The following is a 22,162-nucleotide window of genomic DNA, read 5'->3' as shown; positions in this document are numbered from 1 at the left end:
CCTGTCGTTCGCATCAGCCAATATTACCATGGTGACCTGGTATTCCTGGGAATGATCTATTTCTCACCTCATAAAGGGCATAATTGTACAATAAATCCTTTAAATAAGGTATGTGCGTAAATGATTTGAAATACAGTTCCTGTATGTTGTGACTGATCATCAGTTGCATACTTATAACTCGTACATACAATCACATGGTTCTCTCGCTGCTGATGTACAATACATTCATCATGTGCTCACCCCTGTGCATTTTCCCACTGCGCAACTCTGTAATAAATATCACATTCTTAGATGGATAGCACCAAAGAATATTACAGATCCTGTCATTAAAATTCTTCATTACGCATTTGTTTGTTTTTAATAAAAACACAATAATGTGTCACTTCATTTTGTAATGATACAGATGGCAGAGTACCTGTTGAACCGGTGATTCTCTGGTTTGCAAAATTTGGAATTCAGACTTTAATTTTCTAAGCCAAACATTGTAATTTATTCCGAAATCTGTCCTTGACCAAGTTGAATTCGTTAATTTCAAGTTGATAACTGACATCAAAGGAATACCTCATCAAATCAGATGAAACTTCAAAATATTTTCATCTTCAATTTGAAAATTGAGAGTTCAATGTACTTTCAGTGAAACTCAGTTATGTAACAGTATCCTGTTCAGGTACAAACGATTTAAAGAGTCATATAATTATATATGGTTAAAATTTTTGAAATTTTTTTTCTTGTATTTTTTTAGAGGTCAAAGAAATATAACAAGATATATGTACCACTCTATATTTTTGAGTTTTATAGTTTATACTACGTACAATACTGACATTTTCTGATCTGCTGGTACTTGTAAACCAGATGTGCAGTGTGTTTGCAAAAAAGTTTGTCATTGACTTGGAAGGTAAACAATTTTGCAGGAAAGGGGAATCATGAAAAATTAATGAAAGAGAATGATGCTATGGCACGGAATGATTTGTTTTGTAATTATGGTTGAACCATTTGATATCTTGGGGAGCTGTAGGAAATGGGTATGGCAACACACTTATTTTTTTCCACCCACCCTGACAGCAATTTTGTTTCCCCAAATATTCTGTTACCAAATTATGTCTTGGTCACAGCCAGCCCAGGGGCTCAGCCACTTGTGTCTGCATTTGTCTGGTCCAGACGGACTCTCATGAAGTGAGTTTTGTGAACAGCTGCAAATATCACACGATAAACGATATTTCCTTTTATTGCTTTTGTATAGTCTTAACCATTTGTTTTCATTCACATGTATAATGGATCACATAATGTTCAATGGCAATGAATGGTTAAGGTCAGGATGACCTTCACATCCTGACATCTCTTGCATCAGCATCCGAATCGTATGTACTTTATGAGCTTTTTTAGCAGTTCCACTGTTGTACCACTCAGAAGCTAAATTCTTAACAGTTGACATATTACAGGGTAAAAGTGTATTTTCGAAAATTCAGTCGTGACACAAAGTATTCTAATCATCATACTTGTGTTCTGGTGGAGTGTCTTTCTCTGTAAGTTCTTCACACCATCACTTTTACTGTCAAGTTTATGTTGAATTTAAAACCCTTAATATTATAAGAGGGCGCGTCTTCAAGGTCTCCATTATTCTCAACAATCCATCATACATTTTCCTGCCATGGCAACCGCCAAACGCAACAGACGGACATAAATTGAGTTTTGCTTCTCAGTATTTCGCGCACGTTCCTGGCACAGGTGTTGACAAGTGCCCAATCAAACACTTCGCCAAGATTTTGTGCTCTCAAAACCTAATGAGAGAATTTCAGGAAGCAAATGTGGACTCATTAGACACCCTTCAGTTGGTGCTCGGTTTGTACTAGAACAGCTTTATAACTGCCTGAATAGACCAGTCCTTGCCCTTTAGAAAGCCCAGTGAAATTTTTTCCATCTGCTAACTAGAATAAAACGTGACAGTGTCTATAGATATATTAAAAGTCAGGAGACACTATATAAACTGGGTTTTACAGCTTATACCTTTGGTGTTTGTTGAGGGCATTCAGCAGCTGTTACCAGGGTTCCCAAGTCTTTTTACTGGAGTTCATGTCAGCATATCAGTGTGGTAACATTCGGAGATGACAGAAACGTGCTGCAGTGAGTTCTCAACTCCTGTACCTATTGTCCCAAACCTTATCAAATCAACACCACTTGTCATAGTGGTACTGGGACTGGTTATCAGTAAATTAGCTACGTAGCCACTTTTTGAATTGTGTATGGACTTTGGAAAGTTCACAGTTATGAAGTACATGGTGGGTCCTCTCACTCAAACGCACATGTCAAGTTCATATGCATGTGGAAAAAAATAAGTTAATTCAATTTGGCCCCAAAAAATATGAATGTTTTTTATTTTCATAGTAGAGCAATATAACTAAGGAAAGTGGCTTGTTTATAATATGGGGTTGATATTTTGCCCATTCACCACACAGTAGTTTGGCCCAAACCTATTGTTATCAATCTTGAGTGTGGACCTGTTTACCGGGCACTGGGGTGAACAGGGCAAGTGTACTCAAGCTTCAAAAGTCATCCAGGTATATCACTAAGTACACAATATCATGTTTTATCTTCTGCCGTCAACAATACAGAGCTTTATCACATACACGTACATGTAGGTGAGTGTCCATCTACATCCATTGTAAGTACCTTGTAAAGTCTGCACTGATTCTTCTGCTACCTAACTTCTTTTTCTGAAAAAAAAAATTGTTTTCAGATTATTCAAGTTTATTCAATTCATTCACATTCCCAATGACAATAATTATACTTGCATTGCACACTATGGTCGCAAATTATGATGGTTGCAATTTTTGGAAGGATTATTGATGTGAGGAATAGAGACCTCACGTCATAAACACTTCACGTTAGAAACACTTTAGAGTATTACGCACAAAATGAATAAAAGAATCAATTTATAAACAGAAAAAAATACAGTATTGAAACACATTTCTTCAAAATACAAGTCTTATGGTGAATATCTTTTCCCGAGAGAGTGGAATGAAAATGAATAGGAGCCAGAAATAACTACTGCAAAGATAATGAGTGTGTAGCTCCGGATGGGTGGTAACTGAGAATTAAATATAGATAAGGGGTCTCAATTAGAAGGATATGGAGGATAAGATGAACAAACAGCTGCTGATGAATTATCATCATTAGAGTGCGAAGGAATTAATATATTGGTTTGTGTTTTTGTTTTCCTCTTGCAGATTGCAGCAGTACGCGAGGTTGTCAATCACTCCAGCAATGATGATATTCTCCTAGTCTTGCAGCATTTTGATAACGATGTTGATAAAACAATCCAAGCATTCCTCGAAGATAGTAAGTACATAAAATGACTTTCGTGCTGTGCAAAGCCACTGTTCACTGACCTGTCAAGATTTCAACACTGCATGAACTTGTCCTGTAGTGTTTCTTCCACGTGTGACAATGTGTGCATGTTTGTTTATTGTATTTTGTTTTGTCATGTCATTGTACATACAGAATATTATAAAATCAACAATTTGTGTCATAAATTGCAGTTATCATCAAAATCTCATGAATGTTTTCTCAATTTCTGTTTAAGAAGTTTGCCCAAAATTTGCGATTTCATTTATAATGCATGTGGTATGGGCCTTGAACCATGATAGCAAAAACAGGCGTGACTTGTTATTGCATAAATGTTTCCTTAATGACTGTCACACAAGTAACAAGTAATTCTTTCCCAACTTCTACATATTCTAAATATTGTCCCATACAAGCCCATGAACCACAGAAAGATGACGTGTGTGCCGTTCAATCCCACCAAAAGTTTCAGGATCCGATCCCTTCACAATAATCAATATGGTTACACCAAACCACAAAGATAACAGGGCAGCTGTGATAGCGACTATGTGACTTTATAATGATAAGCTCTATTCCCTATTGCGATGTTTATTCTCCTAAATCCAGCATTCAATGGACAACTACCTGGCCACAACAACTCACACTGTAGCATATTGTACTGATACCATCAGTTATGTGCAGAAATGAAATCATTTTGTTCCCCTTATTAAAATTATTTTCTTGTGACCACCAGTGAATTGCCTATTCTTCTGTACGATGCTCCAATACTACAATGATGGGTAAAAAGTAATTTTTAAGCATCCCAAATAAAATAAACTAACATTTTGTAAATAAAATGAGATTGCTGCAATAGTCATACTTCAGTCAAAACAGTTTAGCTGAAGAATGGTCAAGAAATTATGTTGCAAACACAAAATTGAAGTTCACTTTCATGGTGCACAATTTTAGGCAATTGACTATTTACCATTGGCAATGATTCATTATCGTTTAAATTTGCATCTTCACACAGTGCTAAATAATACACTTTGCATATTAACAAATGTCATTACTGAGTTAATCAAGCATTGGATATTTTTATAACCCCCCCCCCTAAATAATATTTTCCTTTTCCCTGACACAGATAGTGCTGAAGAAATACTTAAAGGATGGAATTTTACAGGAAAGAAGACAAAGGTATGTCTACATCTGTCATTTTCACACTGACAGGTATAGCTGATATTGTCCTTTAGCATTTGATATGCTGCGAGAGACTTGACTAGGTCTTGCAATATACAGGGAGGATGGCAGGGGGTCATAGGACAGTCTTGTGACACTGGACAAAGTGCATCATCTACAGAAAGTTGAGGACTACAACACCTGTAACGTGACTGAATTCAGTTCAGCCATACAGGTATCTTGATGTCAACGAACTTGAACTAAGCTTGACTTGTCCAACATTGCAGGTGAATGGCCCATGTATTAAATATGTAGGTCTTGCAATGCCTTTGAATCAGCAAGTACGCTGTTGTAGTCCTTAACCTCCCTGTGAGTCGAAGTTTACAATCACCAGTGTGACTGAATATAGACACAAGTAAGCTTATCCTGTACCTCATCCTATAAGTAGGCATCTAACAGTGTCATGCTGGAGATAACAAAACAATAATACATACTGAATTTCACTTTGCAGAACAATAAAAAGAAAAACAAAAAGAAAGGTGGACAGCAGCAACAGCAGCAACAACAACAACAGCAGCAGCAGCAGCAATCACAGCAACAGAACCAGCAATCGTCACAGTCACAGCAAAGAACCAAACCAGCTGTGTCTCAACAACAGAAAGCTGCAGGTGAATCGGCGTCCCAAAACAGCAAGGCAGTTGCTGAAACCTCACAGGGATCAAGTGTACCACAGTCCAATCACATCAATGAAGCCATAGAACAAAGTAAGTTGTATGATGAGCAGTGATGGTATCATACATAGTCAAGTCTTTGGGCTTCCTCTGTGGTTTCATTTCAGAATGAAAATTCTGAAGTAACTTTGCCATGATGTGTCCTGTCAATGTTACAGGGACAGAAAAGTGTTTTATATGTAACCTATCATGAGTAAATTATAATGAGTCTCTTCATCTGAAACTTCTGTATTGTGATGTTTCAGACATGTTGAAGTACAAGCTGGTAGCAGGAGTGTTAATACCAGCTTCTTGTATGTGAATGTCGTCTCATATATCGGCGAGTGAATGTCATTCCCAAGTTCAGTTTGTTGAAAATCAAAATGATACACATTTTGTACTGATGAATAGTGTATTTATTTTGGTTGATCAACTGTCAAAAGTTGTAACTTCTGTCCTCATATTTGTCAGCATACAGAAAATATTGGAGTGTGTAATCAGTAGTTTTAAGTAGAAACAATGATATATACCCTTTCACCCCCGTTTCCTTATGTAGAGGTCCGACTTTACCATGGAAACTGATGAGATCCAGTCAAACCATTGCGGTGAAAGGGTTAATTCCTAAGACTGCTCTGATAATGAGACCATTTCATTCTGTTGCTGTTACAATGCTTTTTGAGGACCAGAGTCAGACTATGATTGATACCAAGAAATGTGCATTCGTTGTACAGCTTGCATCATAATAAACCCTGATCTCTCGCTCCAAGACCTATGCTTGCATGGACTAAAAGTGTTTGAATATTTCATCTTACTGAAACTGTGTCTTTTTTCCCAGTAGAAAAACCAAACACCCTTGAGCTAGCCAATCAAAATAAAGTAGACCACGTCACAGAGTCCTCAACATCTGATAAGAGGACCGCGGCGGCGGCGTCATCAAATAAACCAGAACCTTCATCTCAGCCGCGTACGACGACACATCAACCATCATCAGGCAGATCCCAATCGGCGGCTGCCAAGGTACCGTCTTCGTCCTCGGCGTCAACTTCCACACATGCTGGCCAAACCCACTCAGGAGGTAGAGGTCAGGGCGGGAGGTCGCGTCAGAGCTCCGAGAGCAAGGATCACCAGTCTGGCAGGAATCGCACTACCAGTGAATCAAGCAATGTCTCTAACCCGGAATCTAGGAATAAACCAAAGAAGCCAAGTGAGTGACTCACCGTATTTTCAGCAGATGGCTGCTAACCCATTTTCTGTATTAACTTCTGGTTGAACATTTCTGTTCCTCAGCATGAGGTGAAGACGAGTGGATACAGACATTTTGATACATATTAAGAGAGTTTTGGGGAGCCCTAGCTATGGTCTCTATCCCTGAGACTAACCTTAATAACCCCTAGGTCACTATTGATTAATGCAAAACACCACCTGTGCCCACTAATCTTCACTCTTGCCGTGTTCTCTCTTTCTTTCAGTCAGTACATTTTGCAGATAATTTGAAAGGGAGACCCGGCCCTCAAGTGGGGAATTTGCATGAAGGCCCCCTGATGCGTGCTGTCAGAATGTACATGAATTTATCGTCAACGTTTGTTCACAGAGTCAAAAAGATCAGACAGACAGGCCTAAAAGTCCCTGGCATGTTCATTTTTCTTGGAAATGTGCAAAATAATGTGAGAGTCTGGTCAAGGAATGCACAAGTCGAAATGGTTGTGGCAAAGATGGTGCACATATGTATTTCTGCAGTTCGGTTCTCTTTGATCACACATGACAATCGGGCTCAACCCTGGTGTCCAGTCTCATTTCCCACCCATCAAAATAAAGTGGAGTTTTAGACATCTATCAACAGTCCGTTAGATCAAAGTTTACGGTAGAAATTTGTCAACAACTTATGATGAATTTACAAAGCCCACTTCAGACAGACCCTAGTGATGACAGACACCCATTCATGACATTCTTCCTATGACTTAAACATGTTAACTCTTCTATTACTCTGTTACCTTTCGCATACTAACTGTCCAATGGGATAATAACAAGTGAGTGTATAAACCATTTATGTCAGTTGCACGCTGTCCAGCAATCATTTATGTGACCTGAACGGCGTGAAACTGAATCACTACAAAATATCATACTCATTTGTTGATACAGCAACTCGCTGGCTCTCTCAGGTGTGAACAAATCCATCCTGGTTTGTCCCAGTGACCTGCATAGGGATAAATTTGCCGTTCCTGCAGGCCGTGTTGTTTCTTCTGAAAAAGTCACTTGGCTTCTTAAGCACTCATCCTTAAGATCAGTGAAGTTACAGGTTTATCGGACTGGGATGTAAAAATTGGTGTTATTAAGACCACTGGATTTGTTACCCTGCTTTCCATCCATGCACTGACCATCCATGCACTGACCATCCATGCACTGACCATCCATACAATGACCATCCATGCACTGACCATCCATGCACTGACCATCCACGCACGGACCATTCACATGTATAGCTTATTCTCACATGTTTTCTACTGACTGTTGTATACAGGAAATACCATCCATTCTGAGTACTTCACTTGAACATTCTCCACACTGTATACTTTGTCCATACTGTCGCAAGGCTGAGTTTTAGACCAATCCAATTTACTATACACTGTGTATAAATGTCAGAATGGCTTTCCTGTATTGCAGTCTCACAGATGTCTACAAGTGTCTTATTCATGCTTGAGTGGTTTACAAATCCCCAATGGTCGCTTTCTTTTCCACTAGACTTTTGTTTGGAAGAAAGTCCTCAAATTTAGATTGATTTTGTGTGTTTGATTTGGTGTGATGCAGAATATACACCACTGATTCATGGGGACTTGTTTTCCATTAGTTTCCATGGCGTATAGACCTACAAGAAAATACAAAATTCAAGTCAAATTAGAGTGTCATGTAACCATCAGTGTCAGAGACCACATCCAACCCCCTTCACCCAAGTTCCCCTGATGAAGTTTGAACCACATCTAGCAAAACAGCAGGTTGAAACCACATCCATATTGAAAAAGCATCTTGAAATGAGGGGTCCATCAGTTTGAAACCAACATTAGAAAAAAGTACTCCCTTCATTTAATAGGGTTTGAGGGGCCACACCTCAATTGCTTTCTGAAAATAAAAAATTGCAATAAAAAAGTATAGCCGATGTAAAACACAAGTAACACAAGTAAACATATGTAGAATATCACATATATACCATAGATTTAATCTAAACGGAATACAAAAAAAACATGCTACTAGCTGGCAATCAATACAATGCCAAATAAATTTATTGACACATTTTTACATTTAAAATCTCATGATGTTGATATCAGTAGTGAGCGCTTGCTTGTTTAGTGATGACTTTTGAAGGAGAACAATTCTAATGATAAAATTGGACACAATTTGTCACAAATTATCAAAAATACTGATTAGACTGTATAAAGTAAATACTCTTCATTTGTTAGAGCTGGCATAGCATGTACTCCAGACCCAAATTAGTTAATCTTCATGCATAAAATTAGTGAAGGAAGGTACACCCATGAAGTCAAATTTTGCAAAGTTGACTCTGTGAAGAATCTGAGCGATGGACTTTGCACCTAAAGGAAGGAGTTATTATCACTTTTTATGATCAGTGACCCCCTAAGTGAATTGCAGCTAAGAACAAAGAGTATCCTTTGCATGTTTTCTATGAAAATAAACCACTGTGAGTAGTTGCTGTTGGCCCTACTGACCTTACTATGCCCTGAAACTGTGTCTGATAATGTTTGCATAGCGACTTTGCCAATTGGTCTGACTTCATAGAGAAATTTCCTCACTCTATATTCTATCTGCAGTGTTGCTAACTTTGTAAGTTACCGAGGCTTGTGTGCATGCTTGCAAAAAAGATGTGATTCACTCAGAATTAACAAGCAAACACTATATCATGCAAGTGTAAAGCTTTTGAAAGCTGAAATTGATATTTTGACTGAGTGGATGCATGACAAACTATCTGCAGGAGAGTTAACTACCTTGAGGGGTAATCTGGTGATGGTCAGAAGATAGCCAGTGGTACGGACAAAAACAAATGTGACTGTCTGTATCTCAGTATTTGACTATGTATCTCAGTATATGATTATGTCTGTATCTCAGTATGTCTGTCCATTTGTCTGTCATATGTCTGTGTGTGTCTGTCTCCATGTGCCTTTGTCTGTTTGCTGATGTCAGCTGTCCATCCGTACTGTTCAAAGCAACGGAATCTTTCATGATGCAACACGTCTGCCTGCCAGCACCCTGCATTAGTTTTAACCTTAGCCACCTCTCACTTCACATGCCCTTGAGCCATAATATGACTGGCACTGGGCCATTACATGTAAAATCAAGACACACAGTCTTGCAGCCAACAACAAAAAAAACCCTGAGGCTATCTCAGAATCCTCTTAGGATGTAACAGAAATCCATACAGCCAGGCACAAGCCCAGAACATTTCTACTATATCAACACAAAATATCTTATTTTCCGTTTCGCTTTACACTTTTCACAACAGTTGCAGTATTAGAAAGATCTGTGAAAGATCTGCAAAGAACCACAGTACCGCTGACACGATACAAGAACCTACTCAATGAGGAATATGAGAAAGCTGGTAAGAGACTCAAGAAATCCATTGAGGAAATGCACAAACAGTGAGTACCAAAATTCACCTTTCCCCAGCCAATGAAAATACATTTTAAAATCACTCATATAAGTTGTTACACAATATTTTTGTGCCATAATTTTTTTCTGGTTTTGACGAAATTGCTCATGGGATGTAAGTCCCATCTGATACGAGATCACAAGAAACAATGTTAAAAGTCTTCAATGGATACACCTATGAAGAGAATCAGAATTTCCGTTGCTGTGTTGGTTTGACAATATCACTACTTCTGATAGTTCTGTAAGTTCTGTGGACAGAAACTTATTTAGTAATTTAAGAAAATTTAGCAGTTGTCTGTGGCCTGACAGTGAGCTGCAATTATTTCATGGAGTTGTCCAGGCTTTATGGTAGATGAACATCACTGGTCTGCATGTCACTTCATAATTTTTGTTTTTCAGCCTTGAAGAAAGAGAAGAGGAGTTGACAAGAGCACTAAATGCTGTCAAAGTTGAAGGAAGTGAGTGCATTTCCATTGATCCAAAACCTTTCATCCTCATTTTCATGAACGAAAATCCAACTTCATCAGAAAGTTGTATGGGTTATAGCTTGACTAATAGCTTGAGTGCAATCAGAAAGTGTTAACGTTAACGTTTTTACTTTCAAGACAGTGATTTTGCTAAGGATCCCTGTTCTACTGATCAGGGCCTTTTTCCCATTTTCTTTGTTCAGCATCTTAATTTTCTCTGCTCTTTCCATGCTAGATAAATTGCTTGAAGACAGGCAGAAGAAAGGAGCCGAGCTGAAGATGATGACAGACCGTGCCCATTCCATGAAAGACACTGAAATAGCTGACCTTAAAGCTGAAATCAAGGTAACTAGCATAACCCTGCACCATTGTATTATCACCTCTGCATTGTGTACAGTCCTATGCTTTACTTTTCTTCCAAAATAATCAAACTCAAGAACCCAAGATTATCTCCCTGTTGACAGAGATGAGAAAGATCACAGATGTCAAACAAAAACAAAGGTTTTTATTTTTCTTGCGTGTAGAGGGCAGTATTTACTCTGGGCAGCTTACTTTACACATAGTCTTTCATTTTAGCATATTATTTAGTCTCTCTTAGATTTCAGCTAGTATAATCAACGTTTGACACAAATTTTGCTTTTTATAGCATTTTATTGGCGATAGAAAAGTTGATGAAGAGATTGGGAAAACAATCCGCTTTCAATGGCAAGATGAAACTCTTATACAGGTAAGTTGAACACATGCATGTCAAGAATGCCCTGTAATGAATAGGGAATTGTATAAGTGAAAGTGTTCTGTGTTCTGTCATGTATGTTGATATGTGGATGTGTTACTGTGCGCATGTGTTACTTGTCTACCTGTCAATCTTCATTTTATGTTAGAGAGAGTGTGTGTGTGTGTGTGTGTGTGTGTGTGTGTGTGTGTGTGTGTGTGTGTGTGCGTGTGCGTGTTTCAGAGAAGGGGAGAGAGAAACAGCAAATTCGGACATGGATCACTAGTACTAAGTTGTTAACCTTTTTTGCCCATTCCTTTTCAGGCAATTAGAGACTTTGGTGAAGTGGTTCCTGTAAAAAGTCATTACGGGCAGAGACGGCCCTCCGTATCATCTGTCACAAGTAGCATAGTTAGCCATGAAGACATCACCCCTCTGCCGACGCCAACCACCCCAACAGCGCCCTCTACAGGTCTCTTCAAGAAGCAGGAGGAGGAGGAGGTGGACGACAAGTCAGCTGACATATCTGCATCTGAAGTAGCTGAGCTGGCAGCTAAACTGCAAAAATCTCTGAACTTTCAACAGGTTAGTAGCCACACCCCATGTGTAGTACCATCCTCATGGTAGTTTTCACGTGTAGGCTGTTTTATGCGTTGAAATATCGCCAATCTAGATTAACAAAAAAAGAATCATCCGAGGGCTTCCCAAAAATTTGCAGCATTTCGTACATTCAGTTTGCTTACGTTTTCACCATGTACGGATATATGCAAACCTGCAGCAAATTTATGTGCCGTACATTTTTATGGAAAAAGTTTATTTCAGTTATGTCATGTGCAATGCAAAGTTGTACCTCGGTGGAGCAAAACAGTAAAACTGAAAAGTTAATTTCTCGCTTCAGGGTCAATTTCCTAGGGACAAGGCACAGGGCAGAAGGCCAGGAAGACAAAACAGATACCCGCGCGAGGGAAGTGCTAAAAGGAATCAGAATCAAAGCCAGGGAAGCGCCACCCAACAACCGCCTGGTAGTCCATCAAAGAGCCGAAGTGCCAGACGCCGGGAGAATTTCAAGCGAAACCGAGATCAACAAAATGCTAATGAGAGCGTTGAGCCGAAAGAAAGTACTAGCCAAAGTGTCAACCCAGCGGATGATGCCACTCAGTCCACTCAGAAGAGCAACTCTACCGCCAACTCCCCTCCAAACTCACCTCAGAGGTCCTCATCTGGTCGTCAGGGATACCAGCGTCGCATGCAGGACAACAGGGGTCAGAGGTCAAACAGACAAGGTCAAAGGAACAATTACAATAGATATAGACAGAATAGGGAAAACGCAGAGAATCAGGGGGAGAACAAAAGAACTTTGGAACAAAAACAGTCAGGAAAGGAAGATTTGGCCAAGGGTGACGGAAACAAAGGAGGGAAAGACGAAGGAAAAGGAAAAACTGGTGATGATCAAATCAAAAATGCAAATCTTATACACAATGATGTGAAGGGTGAGCAGAACTCTGACAAAAAAGAACAACACAAATCTCAGAGTGAAACAAAAGCTGTTGTTGAGTCAGAGGATAAAGGCTGCCCAAAGGTCAATGGGGACATCACCATGAACGGCGGATCACCCACCAGGGATGAAAACAGAAACGAGAAGATTTCTGTCAACGACGGCGATGCCTTGCCTCAACGTAAGCCACGCCAGCGCGGTCCAAGACAGAACAAGACAACAGAAGCAGTCAACGGTATCGAAGAGGATAATACTGCCAGTATACAGTAACACAGACAAAAAAAGAAGAAAATTAAAATGAACTTCGGTCTAGTTCTCACCCATGGACATGCAACAAATTACTTAAAGATACAAAAACCAAGAGATGTCGTCAAATTTCACACCTGTCTATGTTATAAAAAATACAAAACTTGCAAACAAAACCAAAAAAATGCCGACGTGAATTTAAAAGTATAAATTTTTCTCTAACTTTTGTTAGAATTACCTTTGAAAATATTTGACTTTGGTCTGCTTTGTTCAAAACTGAATAATGAGATCAGGGCAAACAGTATTTACCTCAGTATCACAGACTAAAAAATTTGACCACACCCTTCAATATATAAAGAAATAAAAAACAGATTTTTGCTCTATTTTTCTGATGTAGAAACTTTAACAAGCAACCAAATTTGCTATGCAAGTGAATTGCAATATAGTCTATCGACCTTTTTTCATACCTGGAGAAGTGTATGTTGTAGTTGAATTATTTCATTGCCTAAGTCATCCTCGGGACGACTGACGGTGAAATCCAAACATAATGAATGATATTGAAATTTTCTATCAAATGAAATCTTTGAGGCAGAATATTTTTTTTGACATTTCAGAATGTATAATTTAGAGAAATATGAAAATGCAGCAGCTTTCTATGTTAGCGTAGTTTGTGATTTGAAAAATGTCAAACTTGGGTCAAAGGGGGTTCGAAAAGTAGTTAGTAATAACCATATTTGTGCCTCGGCAAGGCATGTGTGTATCATACTGAAGTAAGTTTTGTAGACTCTAATGATGAGAGACAAAAGTATGAAAATAATACTCCTCCAACCCTGTCTGCCAGTGTTACATTACAGTAACATGCCAGTCTGTCATTGAAAATTACAGCATTTGGCCTTTCACACCCCTATGTACCTTGAAATGGGCTCACCCATCCCCTTTGGATGCTCTAGGATTTGACCAATGAACTTACTTGTGAAAGGTGTGAAAACCAAAGTGTGGCAGCTGAGGGGTTGAGGAGAGAAACAAATCAAGTACCGTAAAACTATATTTAACAACTTTGCTGAGCCTGGGGTGGATAGGGAAATTCTAAACCTATGAGTCCAAGATTGATTGTACAAAGACACTTCTAGCGCCTTGACTTTCTTATCACCAGTTTCACCAATTCATAACAACATTAATAATTTGATGGAAGAAACCACACTCATGATGTTTGAACTTTTGTAACATGCTGACATGATGATCAGCTTTTATCGTATTATTTTGACAGTCAAAATAGGCTCTTTTATGTAGACTTGAAATTTTTCCTTTTAAGTTTTCTTTCAACAGTCATTGTAGTTGCCCCCCATGTTGATGTGATATCAGTATAACATGACTGGTGTCCTTTCTTCAAAACAACATTATGTTAGATTATGTTGAAGTTCTCATCGACCTGTGCTGCAGGGATATTAATTACATTCTTTCATTTTTATCTTAAATGTCAGAATTAAACATTTGTTTATCATTTTTAATTTGTAGTTGCTATCTTAGACCAGATCCTGATGATTTATTTTTGATTTTTGGTTTTATTGTACATTTTTTGTCATAACACCTTCTGTCAAGTGGCCTGTGATTTGATTGGGTAGTCAAATTTGAATTGACCAATAGTCTTCTCGTGTTCATATTTAATTCTATTCTGATAACCATGAGCATTTTGATTGGTTATCAACACCCAGTTTACTCACTAACTTAAATTGAAATCAGAGGCTGATACTCAAATTTGCAAGTCAGAGTTTGCTCTGGTTTATCATCGTCGTAATTTACAGTAGGGGAAATAAAAATATCACTTAAATTTTATTCTATTTTATTGAAAGTCATCCGGATGTTTGTAGAGTCAGAACATTATCATTTCAGTCGCTGTAACCAAGAAGTTTCATTGAATGTAAATTGTATTATGTAACACACACCAGGTGTAATATGCAAATCACAGAATCTCATCATACAAATTCCCGTCCAGGTGCACAAATATTACAGTAAAATCTATATATTGCACTGTTCTGGTTTGTAATTGTCCCATTGGTTCATCCCTGTTTTGAAGTGTGACTTTTTAAAATGAACCATTCAATCACAACCCTGTTACCATAGACACTTCATTATGTCCAATCAAGAATCACAATAGTGCCTTGAATAAAACGTCGATGCTTGTAGAATTTAACGTACTAGGTGTTTGAACTCGACAGAAGCTAATTCCAGCCACATGAAGTTCGCAAAATGTCTCATATTTGTGTTGTAGTAATGTCACTCTTGATGTACAGTCAATTGGTCCCTCAGAAGTGAGTAGACAAGAATATAGAGATAGAATGTGAACAGTGTGCAAACGTTAATGATGTAACGTACTATGGTATGGTAGGGGGCTGTCTCAAACACACCCGATACCTCAGTATGTAGCAATTTTATTTCAAAAATACCTCACCTCATGTATTTTACTTGGTAATCAGTTGTGTATAATCAGCATGCAGAGAGAGTGATGCAGAGTTAGGCGGCAAAACACAATTGAGCTGCCAAGCAGAGTTAGGCAGCAAAATACAAGCTGCCAGCTGAGTTAGGTAGCAAAATACAATTGAACTGCCAAGGATGTGATACAAGCAATGAAATGCTTAAAATCTCACTATACAATTAGCGATGCAGTGAAGTGATAGCAACCCATACATCTGAATCCTTTCACCCCTAGTTTCCTAATGTAGAGGTCCGTTTTGCTGTCATAGTCAGTGGGATTATTCCAAAATCTGGTGGTGAAAGGATTCAGATAGTTTTAATAGAAAACTCTTGACATTGGTCACCCTCACTGTTTATTATCGCTGTATATTCCAGTCTTGGATATATTTAAAACAATTATTCAGTTGTATGAGTTTGTGTGATGGTCAGCAGTTATTCTTGTGGGCCATATGCAATATAGTGTGTATCAGGTCAATAAGTTTCAGCCTCACAGGTCAATATATGTAATATTTAAATTTCCAGCCATACAGGTCAATATATCTAATATTTGAATTTCTAGCTACAGCAGACTCAATAGATCTGTTCATATGAACAAAAATTCACAGCCATACATTTGTTATTTTAGTACAATACCAGTACATTGAAGCAATATGCAAGCTTTGTCAATTGTTTTTTATTTTCTTTTTTCTTTAATCATTGCTCTTTTGTTGATTCCACAGAATCTGTTGTCATTTGTAATTGACTTTCAGTGCAGTCCTGTAATTTTTCAATGCTCAACTTTTTCTCTTCTCCCCTGGATGCTGTAACCAATCAGAATGTTCAGCACAAATCACAGTGACCTGAGCCCTTTGATTTGATTGGCCACGTGCAATATTGAACTACCCTACATTTCTACCCACTAATTATTCTCTGTCATCAGTTTTATGGTCACACGTAACTTCTTAATCGTTGTTAGGATGAGTGGAATGGCCCACATTGCCCCTATCAAAACCTATGTTACAAACAAATATCGACATTATGCAAATTAGTTAATAGAAGCCAAGGGTCAGTATGCAAATTAAAGGTACATATATGGAGTCAGGTCAGTATGCAAATTAGGGGTCACAAAATGACCATTATCAGTATGCAAATTTTAGGGGACAGTGGCAGTGGTTGATGGGAAAAATTTTGTAGGCAAGCTATTTCAGTGTAATATTTTCCTTTCCTTTTTTCAAAATTGTTAACCACATTTACTAATCCTATATTTACCGTACTGTTCATGTCCAAAGAATGGTTTCATGTACATGACATTAGACATGAAGAAACTTAGTTGAAAAAAACATTAATTTTTTTAACACTTTCTCAATGTCGGGAAAGTGATATTTTGACAGATTTTTCCCCAATAAATGTTGAACTCTTGATCTGCAAAACTTTTGTTGTTGTGTGTTGATTTATTTACACGAAGTGAAATTTTGTTCATGAACAGGGAAAGACCATCACATCCTGGGAGAGGGAAATTGCTCAGAAATGTGGAGAAAGAAAGCTAAGCTGAGAAAGGAACTATCACACCTAAACAATCTAAGAAATAAAACAAAAAACATTCACCCAGTGGAAATGAAAAAAATTATGAAAGTTGAAGTGAAAAGATTATATGACAAATGCAAAGGCTCGACAACAGACCGAGCTTCATTGAAGGTTCGAGCAAGGCACAAGGTTATCCCTTGCTGCAAAAGCAAAATCCTCCTTTCAAACCAGTCTCGGAAAAACAAAAGAACACCCAAAATATACCACCCTTTATAATATGGCGCTTTTCATCATGATGGTACCAAGTCTGTGCAAAATACATGATAATTATATGTGGTTTATTTGGGTTAGGATTAAGCATGTTCCTCTTTAAAAGTAAGTGATTCAATCCTATTTTTATTATAAAACTCCCAAGACGTGTTTTCGAAGAAAAATTTACCTGCAGGTGAGAGTACGTCTACAGATAACCGTGAATAAATGATTTACGGGAGTCTCCCGATTTTTCTCGGTACCTTAAATAGTAAAATTTTGCCACCTATTAAAGTGAGTCATAACGAGACGTGTACAACACTTTTTCCCAAATATACCATATACCATAAGAAGCAAGTTTATAACCTGTTCTGTTTAAGACATGTATAGGATAATACAAACCTACGTACGTTCTGCTTTCCAAAATGTATCACAGTTTCTTTCCGAAACACAGAGACTGAGTTTGAAAGTCGCCAAATGACATAAGCTTACTGTCGAAAGAACTTGACTTTATTGACTACTTACGACTCTAATCGACGCCGTCGATAACAAACATTGGTTATTTCTGCAATTTGCCACCCAAGTAGAGCCAAATTCAGCATTTTCCAGATATAAACTACCAATAACGAGCTAGATATTTCGGTATAGACAATAATGTATTTCATCCATTTTGATATTTATGGATTAAAAAAACGTGGGCTTTACTTCTTTCCTGTCACATTCAATCGATAACTTGACACTTAAAAATTACCATAACTGTAAAATTACAAACTTTGCGATTGGACAGTTCTTCATGATAGTCTTAACAGCTACCGTTTCATATTTGGATTGTAAGGAAATACATACAAATCTCTCATCACTGTCAAATTGAGCTGCTAAACAGTATTATAAAGATTTATTTTCGAGAACGTTTTTTATGGCAGCCCAAAGAACACATTCTCCCTAGTGCACTGTTTGCACTTGTAATGATTACTTGGAATAGTACATGAACTGCCTGTGACTGTGTGTGACGTAAGCAACAGGGTTTCCATAACTACGCATCGTACTTCGGCTTGCAACCAGAAGATCTAAGAAATTGTAACTAGGGGCAGTTTTACATGTACACATACTACTCTGAAGTATTTTGAACCAAATTAAGGATTTAGAGGGGAAAATAAAGCCTGTTCCAAACTGCCCCTCTATATTTTGAAAATAAATTTCCTCCAACCGATCATTTCATTATAACATTCGTATGTCATAATTTTAATATCAATATAATTTTTCTCGGACTATTCACGCTTATGGACTGTATCTGGAAAACCATAAATAAAAATTGTCAGTGCAGATGAATGTCAATTACGGTGACGTGTCTGTTTTCAAATCTTGTCAATATTCAACCACACTTTGTAATAAACTTTTGTAATGTGCGTAACAGAACAGGGTCATATAGTAGGACAAGTTCCGTCACGGGGGGAGGGGAGTGAGGAGGAGTATGGCACAGAGAGGAGCTACAAGACAGACACTTAACAGAGCGTGAATCAAATTATCGAAGCTGGGCCGACTATGTATACCAGCGCACAACAAAACGTTCCGGGTAGTTTTATTTCCTTATTAATCTCTGTCATATTTTTAAAGTCTTAGAACTGGATTTATGAAAAGACGAATCTATCTAGCTGTCTATCTACCTACCTACCTACCTACCTACCTACCTACCTAACTACCTACCTACCTACCTACCTGTCTATCTATCTATCTATCTATCTATCTATCTATCTATCTATCTATCTATCTATCTATCTATCTATCTATCAGTCTCTCTCTCAATTCATTGTTTTCCACCACCACCACCTACCTTTTTAACTTATATTTGAAGCAGTTTGGCAATACAAGTGATAAGGACGGACAACAGATATTACATATTACACACAAAACACAGAAAATAATGAATGTACTCAACAATAGGAAGTTCTAATGAAGATGTCTGCATACTAGTGAAATAGTTTATCCTACCACACGTTCTATTTCGGATCCCATAAAACATTACTGAATAAGATATCTTAGTTGAAATTCAAATTGTAAGAGTGAAACGTTTGTTTATTTGAAATTAATATATTTTACTGTCAACTCCCTAAATCCCCTGTGCATGAGGTCAACGAAACCTAAAAGACGATAGGATCTTATCAAAGCCTGGCGGGGCGATAGGATTAAGGGACTGGACAGAAATTATAGGGGGGAGAACATGCTGTGTTTTTTGGGGGTAGGTCGCCATTTTTCATGCAAGCTTTTGAAGGGTCATGAAATTTTGTGCAAGCCTATGGGGGAGGGTCACCTTTTTTCATGCATCAAAGCTGAAATTGCATGTGCATGTTATGGAATACTGAAAAAAAAAAAAACCTCCTGGCACTTTCATTTTCTGCCATTACCATTTTGAAACCACTCTAGTCTAATCATGAATATTAATACTAATAATTAGGTGTACATAAATGCACAGGTTTACCAAGTTTTGTATTGGAAAAAAATTATTCATAGTTTCATTATAGACTGCCATGTATAGTGAATCGACATTCAAGTGATATGCCAAAATCAAATTTCTTGCACACCCATTGACTTGAAACTACTCTAGTCTAATCATGAACATTAGTACCAATAATTCAGTGTACATAAATGCACAGATTTTCCTATTTTTTTATTGGAAAAAAATTATTCATAGTTTCATCATAGACTGCCATGTATAGTGAATCGACATTTAAGTGATATGCCAAAATCAAATTTCTTGCACACCCATTGACTTGAAACTACTCTAGTCTAATCATGAACATTAGTACCAATAATTCAGTGTACATAAATGCACAGATTATCTATTTTTGTATTGGAAAAAAATTATTCATAGGGTTTCACCATAGACTGCCATGTATAGTGAATCAACATTTCGGTGAAATTCCAAAATCAAATTTCTTGCACACACATGGACTTGTAACCACTCTAGTCTAATCAAGAACATAAATATCAATAATCAAGCATACATAAATACACAGATTTGCCAAGTTTTGTATTTAAAAAAAATTATTTATAGTTTCTTCATAGACTACAATGTATAATGGATCCACATTTCATGCAAAATTCCAAAAACAAAGTTATTGTACACAGATGCACGTGTTACCACCCTCTTCTAATCAAGCACAATTATGTCAATTATTCAGGGTCATATATACACAAATAGTGCATATTTTTAATTCTGAAAATTTTTTTTTACAGTTTTGTCATAGACTCCCATGTATAGTGGATCAACATTTTATGCGAAATTCCAAAAACAAAGTTATTGTACACAGATGCACATTTTACCACCCTCTTCTAATCAAGCACAATTATGTCAATTATTGAGGGTCCATATAAGCACAAATAGTGCAAATTTTTAATTCTGAAAATTTTTTGACAGTGTTGTCATAGACTCCCATGTATAGTTTTGTCATAGACTCCCATGTATAGTGGATCAACATTTTGACAGAAATTCCAAAATCAAATCTCTTGTTCACATGTGCACTTGTAAACAACCCATGCTAATCAAGTATATCTATATCAGTTATTAAACATCTGTATATGAACAGATATAGCTAGTTTTATACTGGAAAATACACGTTCGTAGTTTCTTATAGTCGACTACATGTATAGTGAATCAACATTATCGATAAAATCTAAAAATTACATTTTTTGTACAGGCATGCACTTTTTACCTGCCACTTCAAGCAAAGTACATTTACATGAATTATCACACACATATGATTTGATATTTCTTGGACAACGCGTTATATCGGCCACATTTTGCCCTCCTTTCGGAAGGCGACTTAAAAAGTATAGCAAGTCAGAAGGGGGTCTTTAACACATTGCGGGTTTTTTGGGGGGTATTGAGTAACAGGGGAGGGTCACTTATTTTCATGCACGGATAAGGGGGGGGGTCACTAATTTTTGTGCATGAACTTTTGAAGGGTCACTATTTTTTTACGCAGCGGTTTTTCGAAAAAACACCGGCCCACCCACCCCCCTGTAATTTATGTCCAGTCCTAACTGTTGTCCGGTCCCCCTGCCCCATTTCTACCGCTGGCTGCGCTGCTGCCTTTCGTGAGTGTAGCGCCCGCAGCGTTAGAAAGTGGACAGCGGACCAGACAAGGATTAACTGCCGACGACGAGAATCTGTCTCCAGTTTCATAGAGAAGAAGTTATACAATTTCCACTGCCTCTGTAATAAATTGTTACGTATTCTCATCAAAGTCAACAAGGTTATTTTTGAAACCAAAAGAGCTGCCGTGACGATAATACGAATCATTCACGCATGTCTCAGTTCCCCTGCGTGTTATCATTGTTTCTCCAAAGTAAAACTTGTAATGATTCTCTGTTTGGAAAAGTTTACGATTGCTGAAAGTTTTGACGCCGTTCAATCATTCTATTTTATCCATTCTGGAGAACAAACACCCTATTCTTCGAAGTTTCTAGGCTCTTAAGAGATTGACTTAAACCCCCTATGATTCTTACTTTGTTTGATAACAACAGAAGGGAAAGTCACATGAGCGAGACAAAAGATCAGAGCCCCGGAGATGGAACCTGTGCTTGCCTGACGAAACTCACGTATGTGAAAAGTTTGAAAGTGAATATACACTCTGCGATTGGAAAATATTATATCAGTGATATCGCATTTCATAAACCGCTAAAGCTCTCTGTAAACATGCGTTTTGTTGATTCCCTAACATTTATGTTTTTCGTAAAAACATTCATTTAGGTATGGTTGTGACTACCCAGAAGCTCGCCTGGAAAATCCTGCTAGTGGCATTCAGGCGTAAAAGCTATCGTACATACGACAAAAACACTCCCTAAGAAAAGACAATCCGCTAACTTTGGCATATCTGCATGACAAAAAACAGAAAGCACTCCGAAAATGTAAATACCCTGTAAAACAAAAACGGCCCATTTACATTTATCAACTGGGTAAAGGATGGTGGGTCTTTTATGGCCTGTGAAAGTTACTGCGGTTCCCAGCGGTATTTGTACTGTATTCCTCTACAAGGTAGAGCTACAAAGTATCTTGGGTATTAGTATTAACTTCAGTAACCCCTGACCCGGGAATTCAACATCCACAGCTAAATAATGGAAAAGCCCTCAGTAAATACTGATTTAAACGAATCGTTAG

At 37.7% G+C, this 22,162-nt stretch overlaps 1 protein-coding gene across 11 annotated transcripts in view; it reads left to right on the top strand.

The window, feature by feature from the left end:
* LOC139143521 (spermatogenesis-associated serine-rich protein 2-like) overlaps window positions 1–16,661 on the top strand; it is a 66,371-nt gene extending 49,710 nt beyond the window's left edge. For 5 of the 11 annotated variants that reach the window (XM_070713931.1, XM_070713928.1, XM_070713923.1 and 2 more), the window contains exons 3-12: window positions 3,225–3,336; window positions 4,460–4,512; window positions 5,006–5,258; window positions 6,040–6,408; window positions 9,715–9,850; window positions 10,260–10,318; window positions 10,563–10,672; window positions 10,974–11,054; window positions 11,364–11,624; window positions 11,938–16,661. In XM_070713931.1, coding sequence (XP_070570032.1) covers window positions 3,225–3,336; window positions 4,460–4,512; window positions 5,006–5,258; window positions 6,040–6,408; window positions 9,715–9,850; window positions 10,260–10,318; window positions 10,563–10,672; window positions 10,974–11,054; window positions 11,364–11,624; window positions 11,938–12,804 — 2,301 coding nt within the window. In that variant the 3' untranslated portion in view covers window positions 12,805–16,661. The remainder of the gene's footprint in view (window positions 1–3,224; window positions 3,337–4,459; window positions 4,513–5,005; window positions 5,259–6,039; window positions 6,409–9,714; window positions 9,851–10,259; window positions 10,319–10,562; window positions 10,673–10,973; window positions 11,055–11,363; window positions 11,625–11,937) is intronic. The other 6 variants (XM_070713929.1, XM_070713924.1, XM_070713933.1 and 3 more) reach the window with 3 other exon arrangements.
* The last annotated feature ends 5,501 nt before the right edge of the window (window positions 16,662–22,162 follow it).

The sequence above is a fragment of the Ptychodera flava genome, chromosome 11 (genome assembly GCF_041260155.1).
Source record: "Ptychodera flava strain L36383 chromosome 11, AS_Pfla_20210202, whole genome shotgun sequence".
NCBI classification, from domain to species: domain Eukaryota; kingdom Metazoa; phylum Hemichordata; class Enteropneusta; family Ptychoderidae; genus Ptychodera; species Ptychodera flava.
Note: the sequence above shows the minus strand (reverse complement) of the source record. Positions and strands in the feature narration are given on the sequence as shown.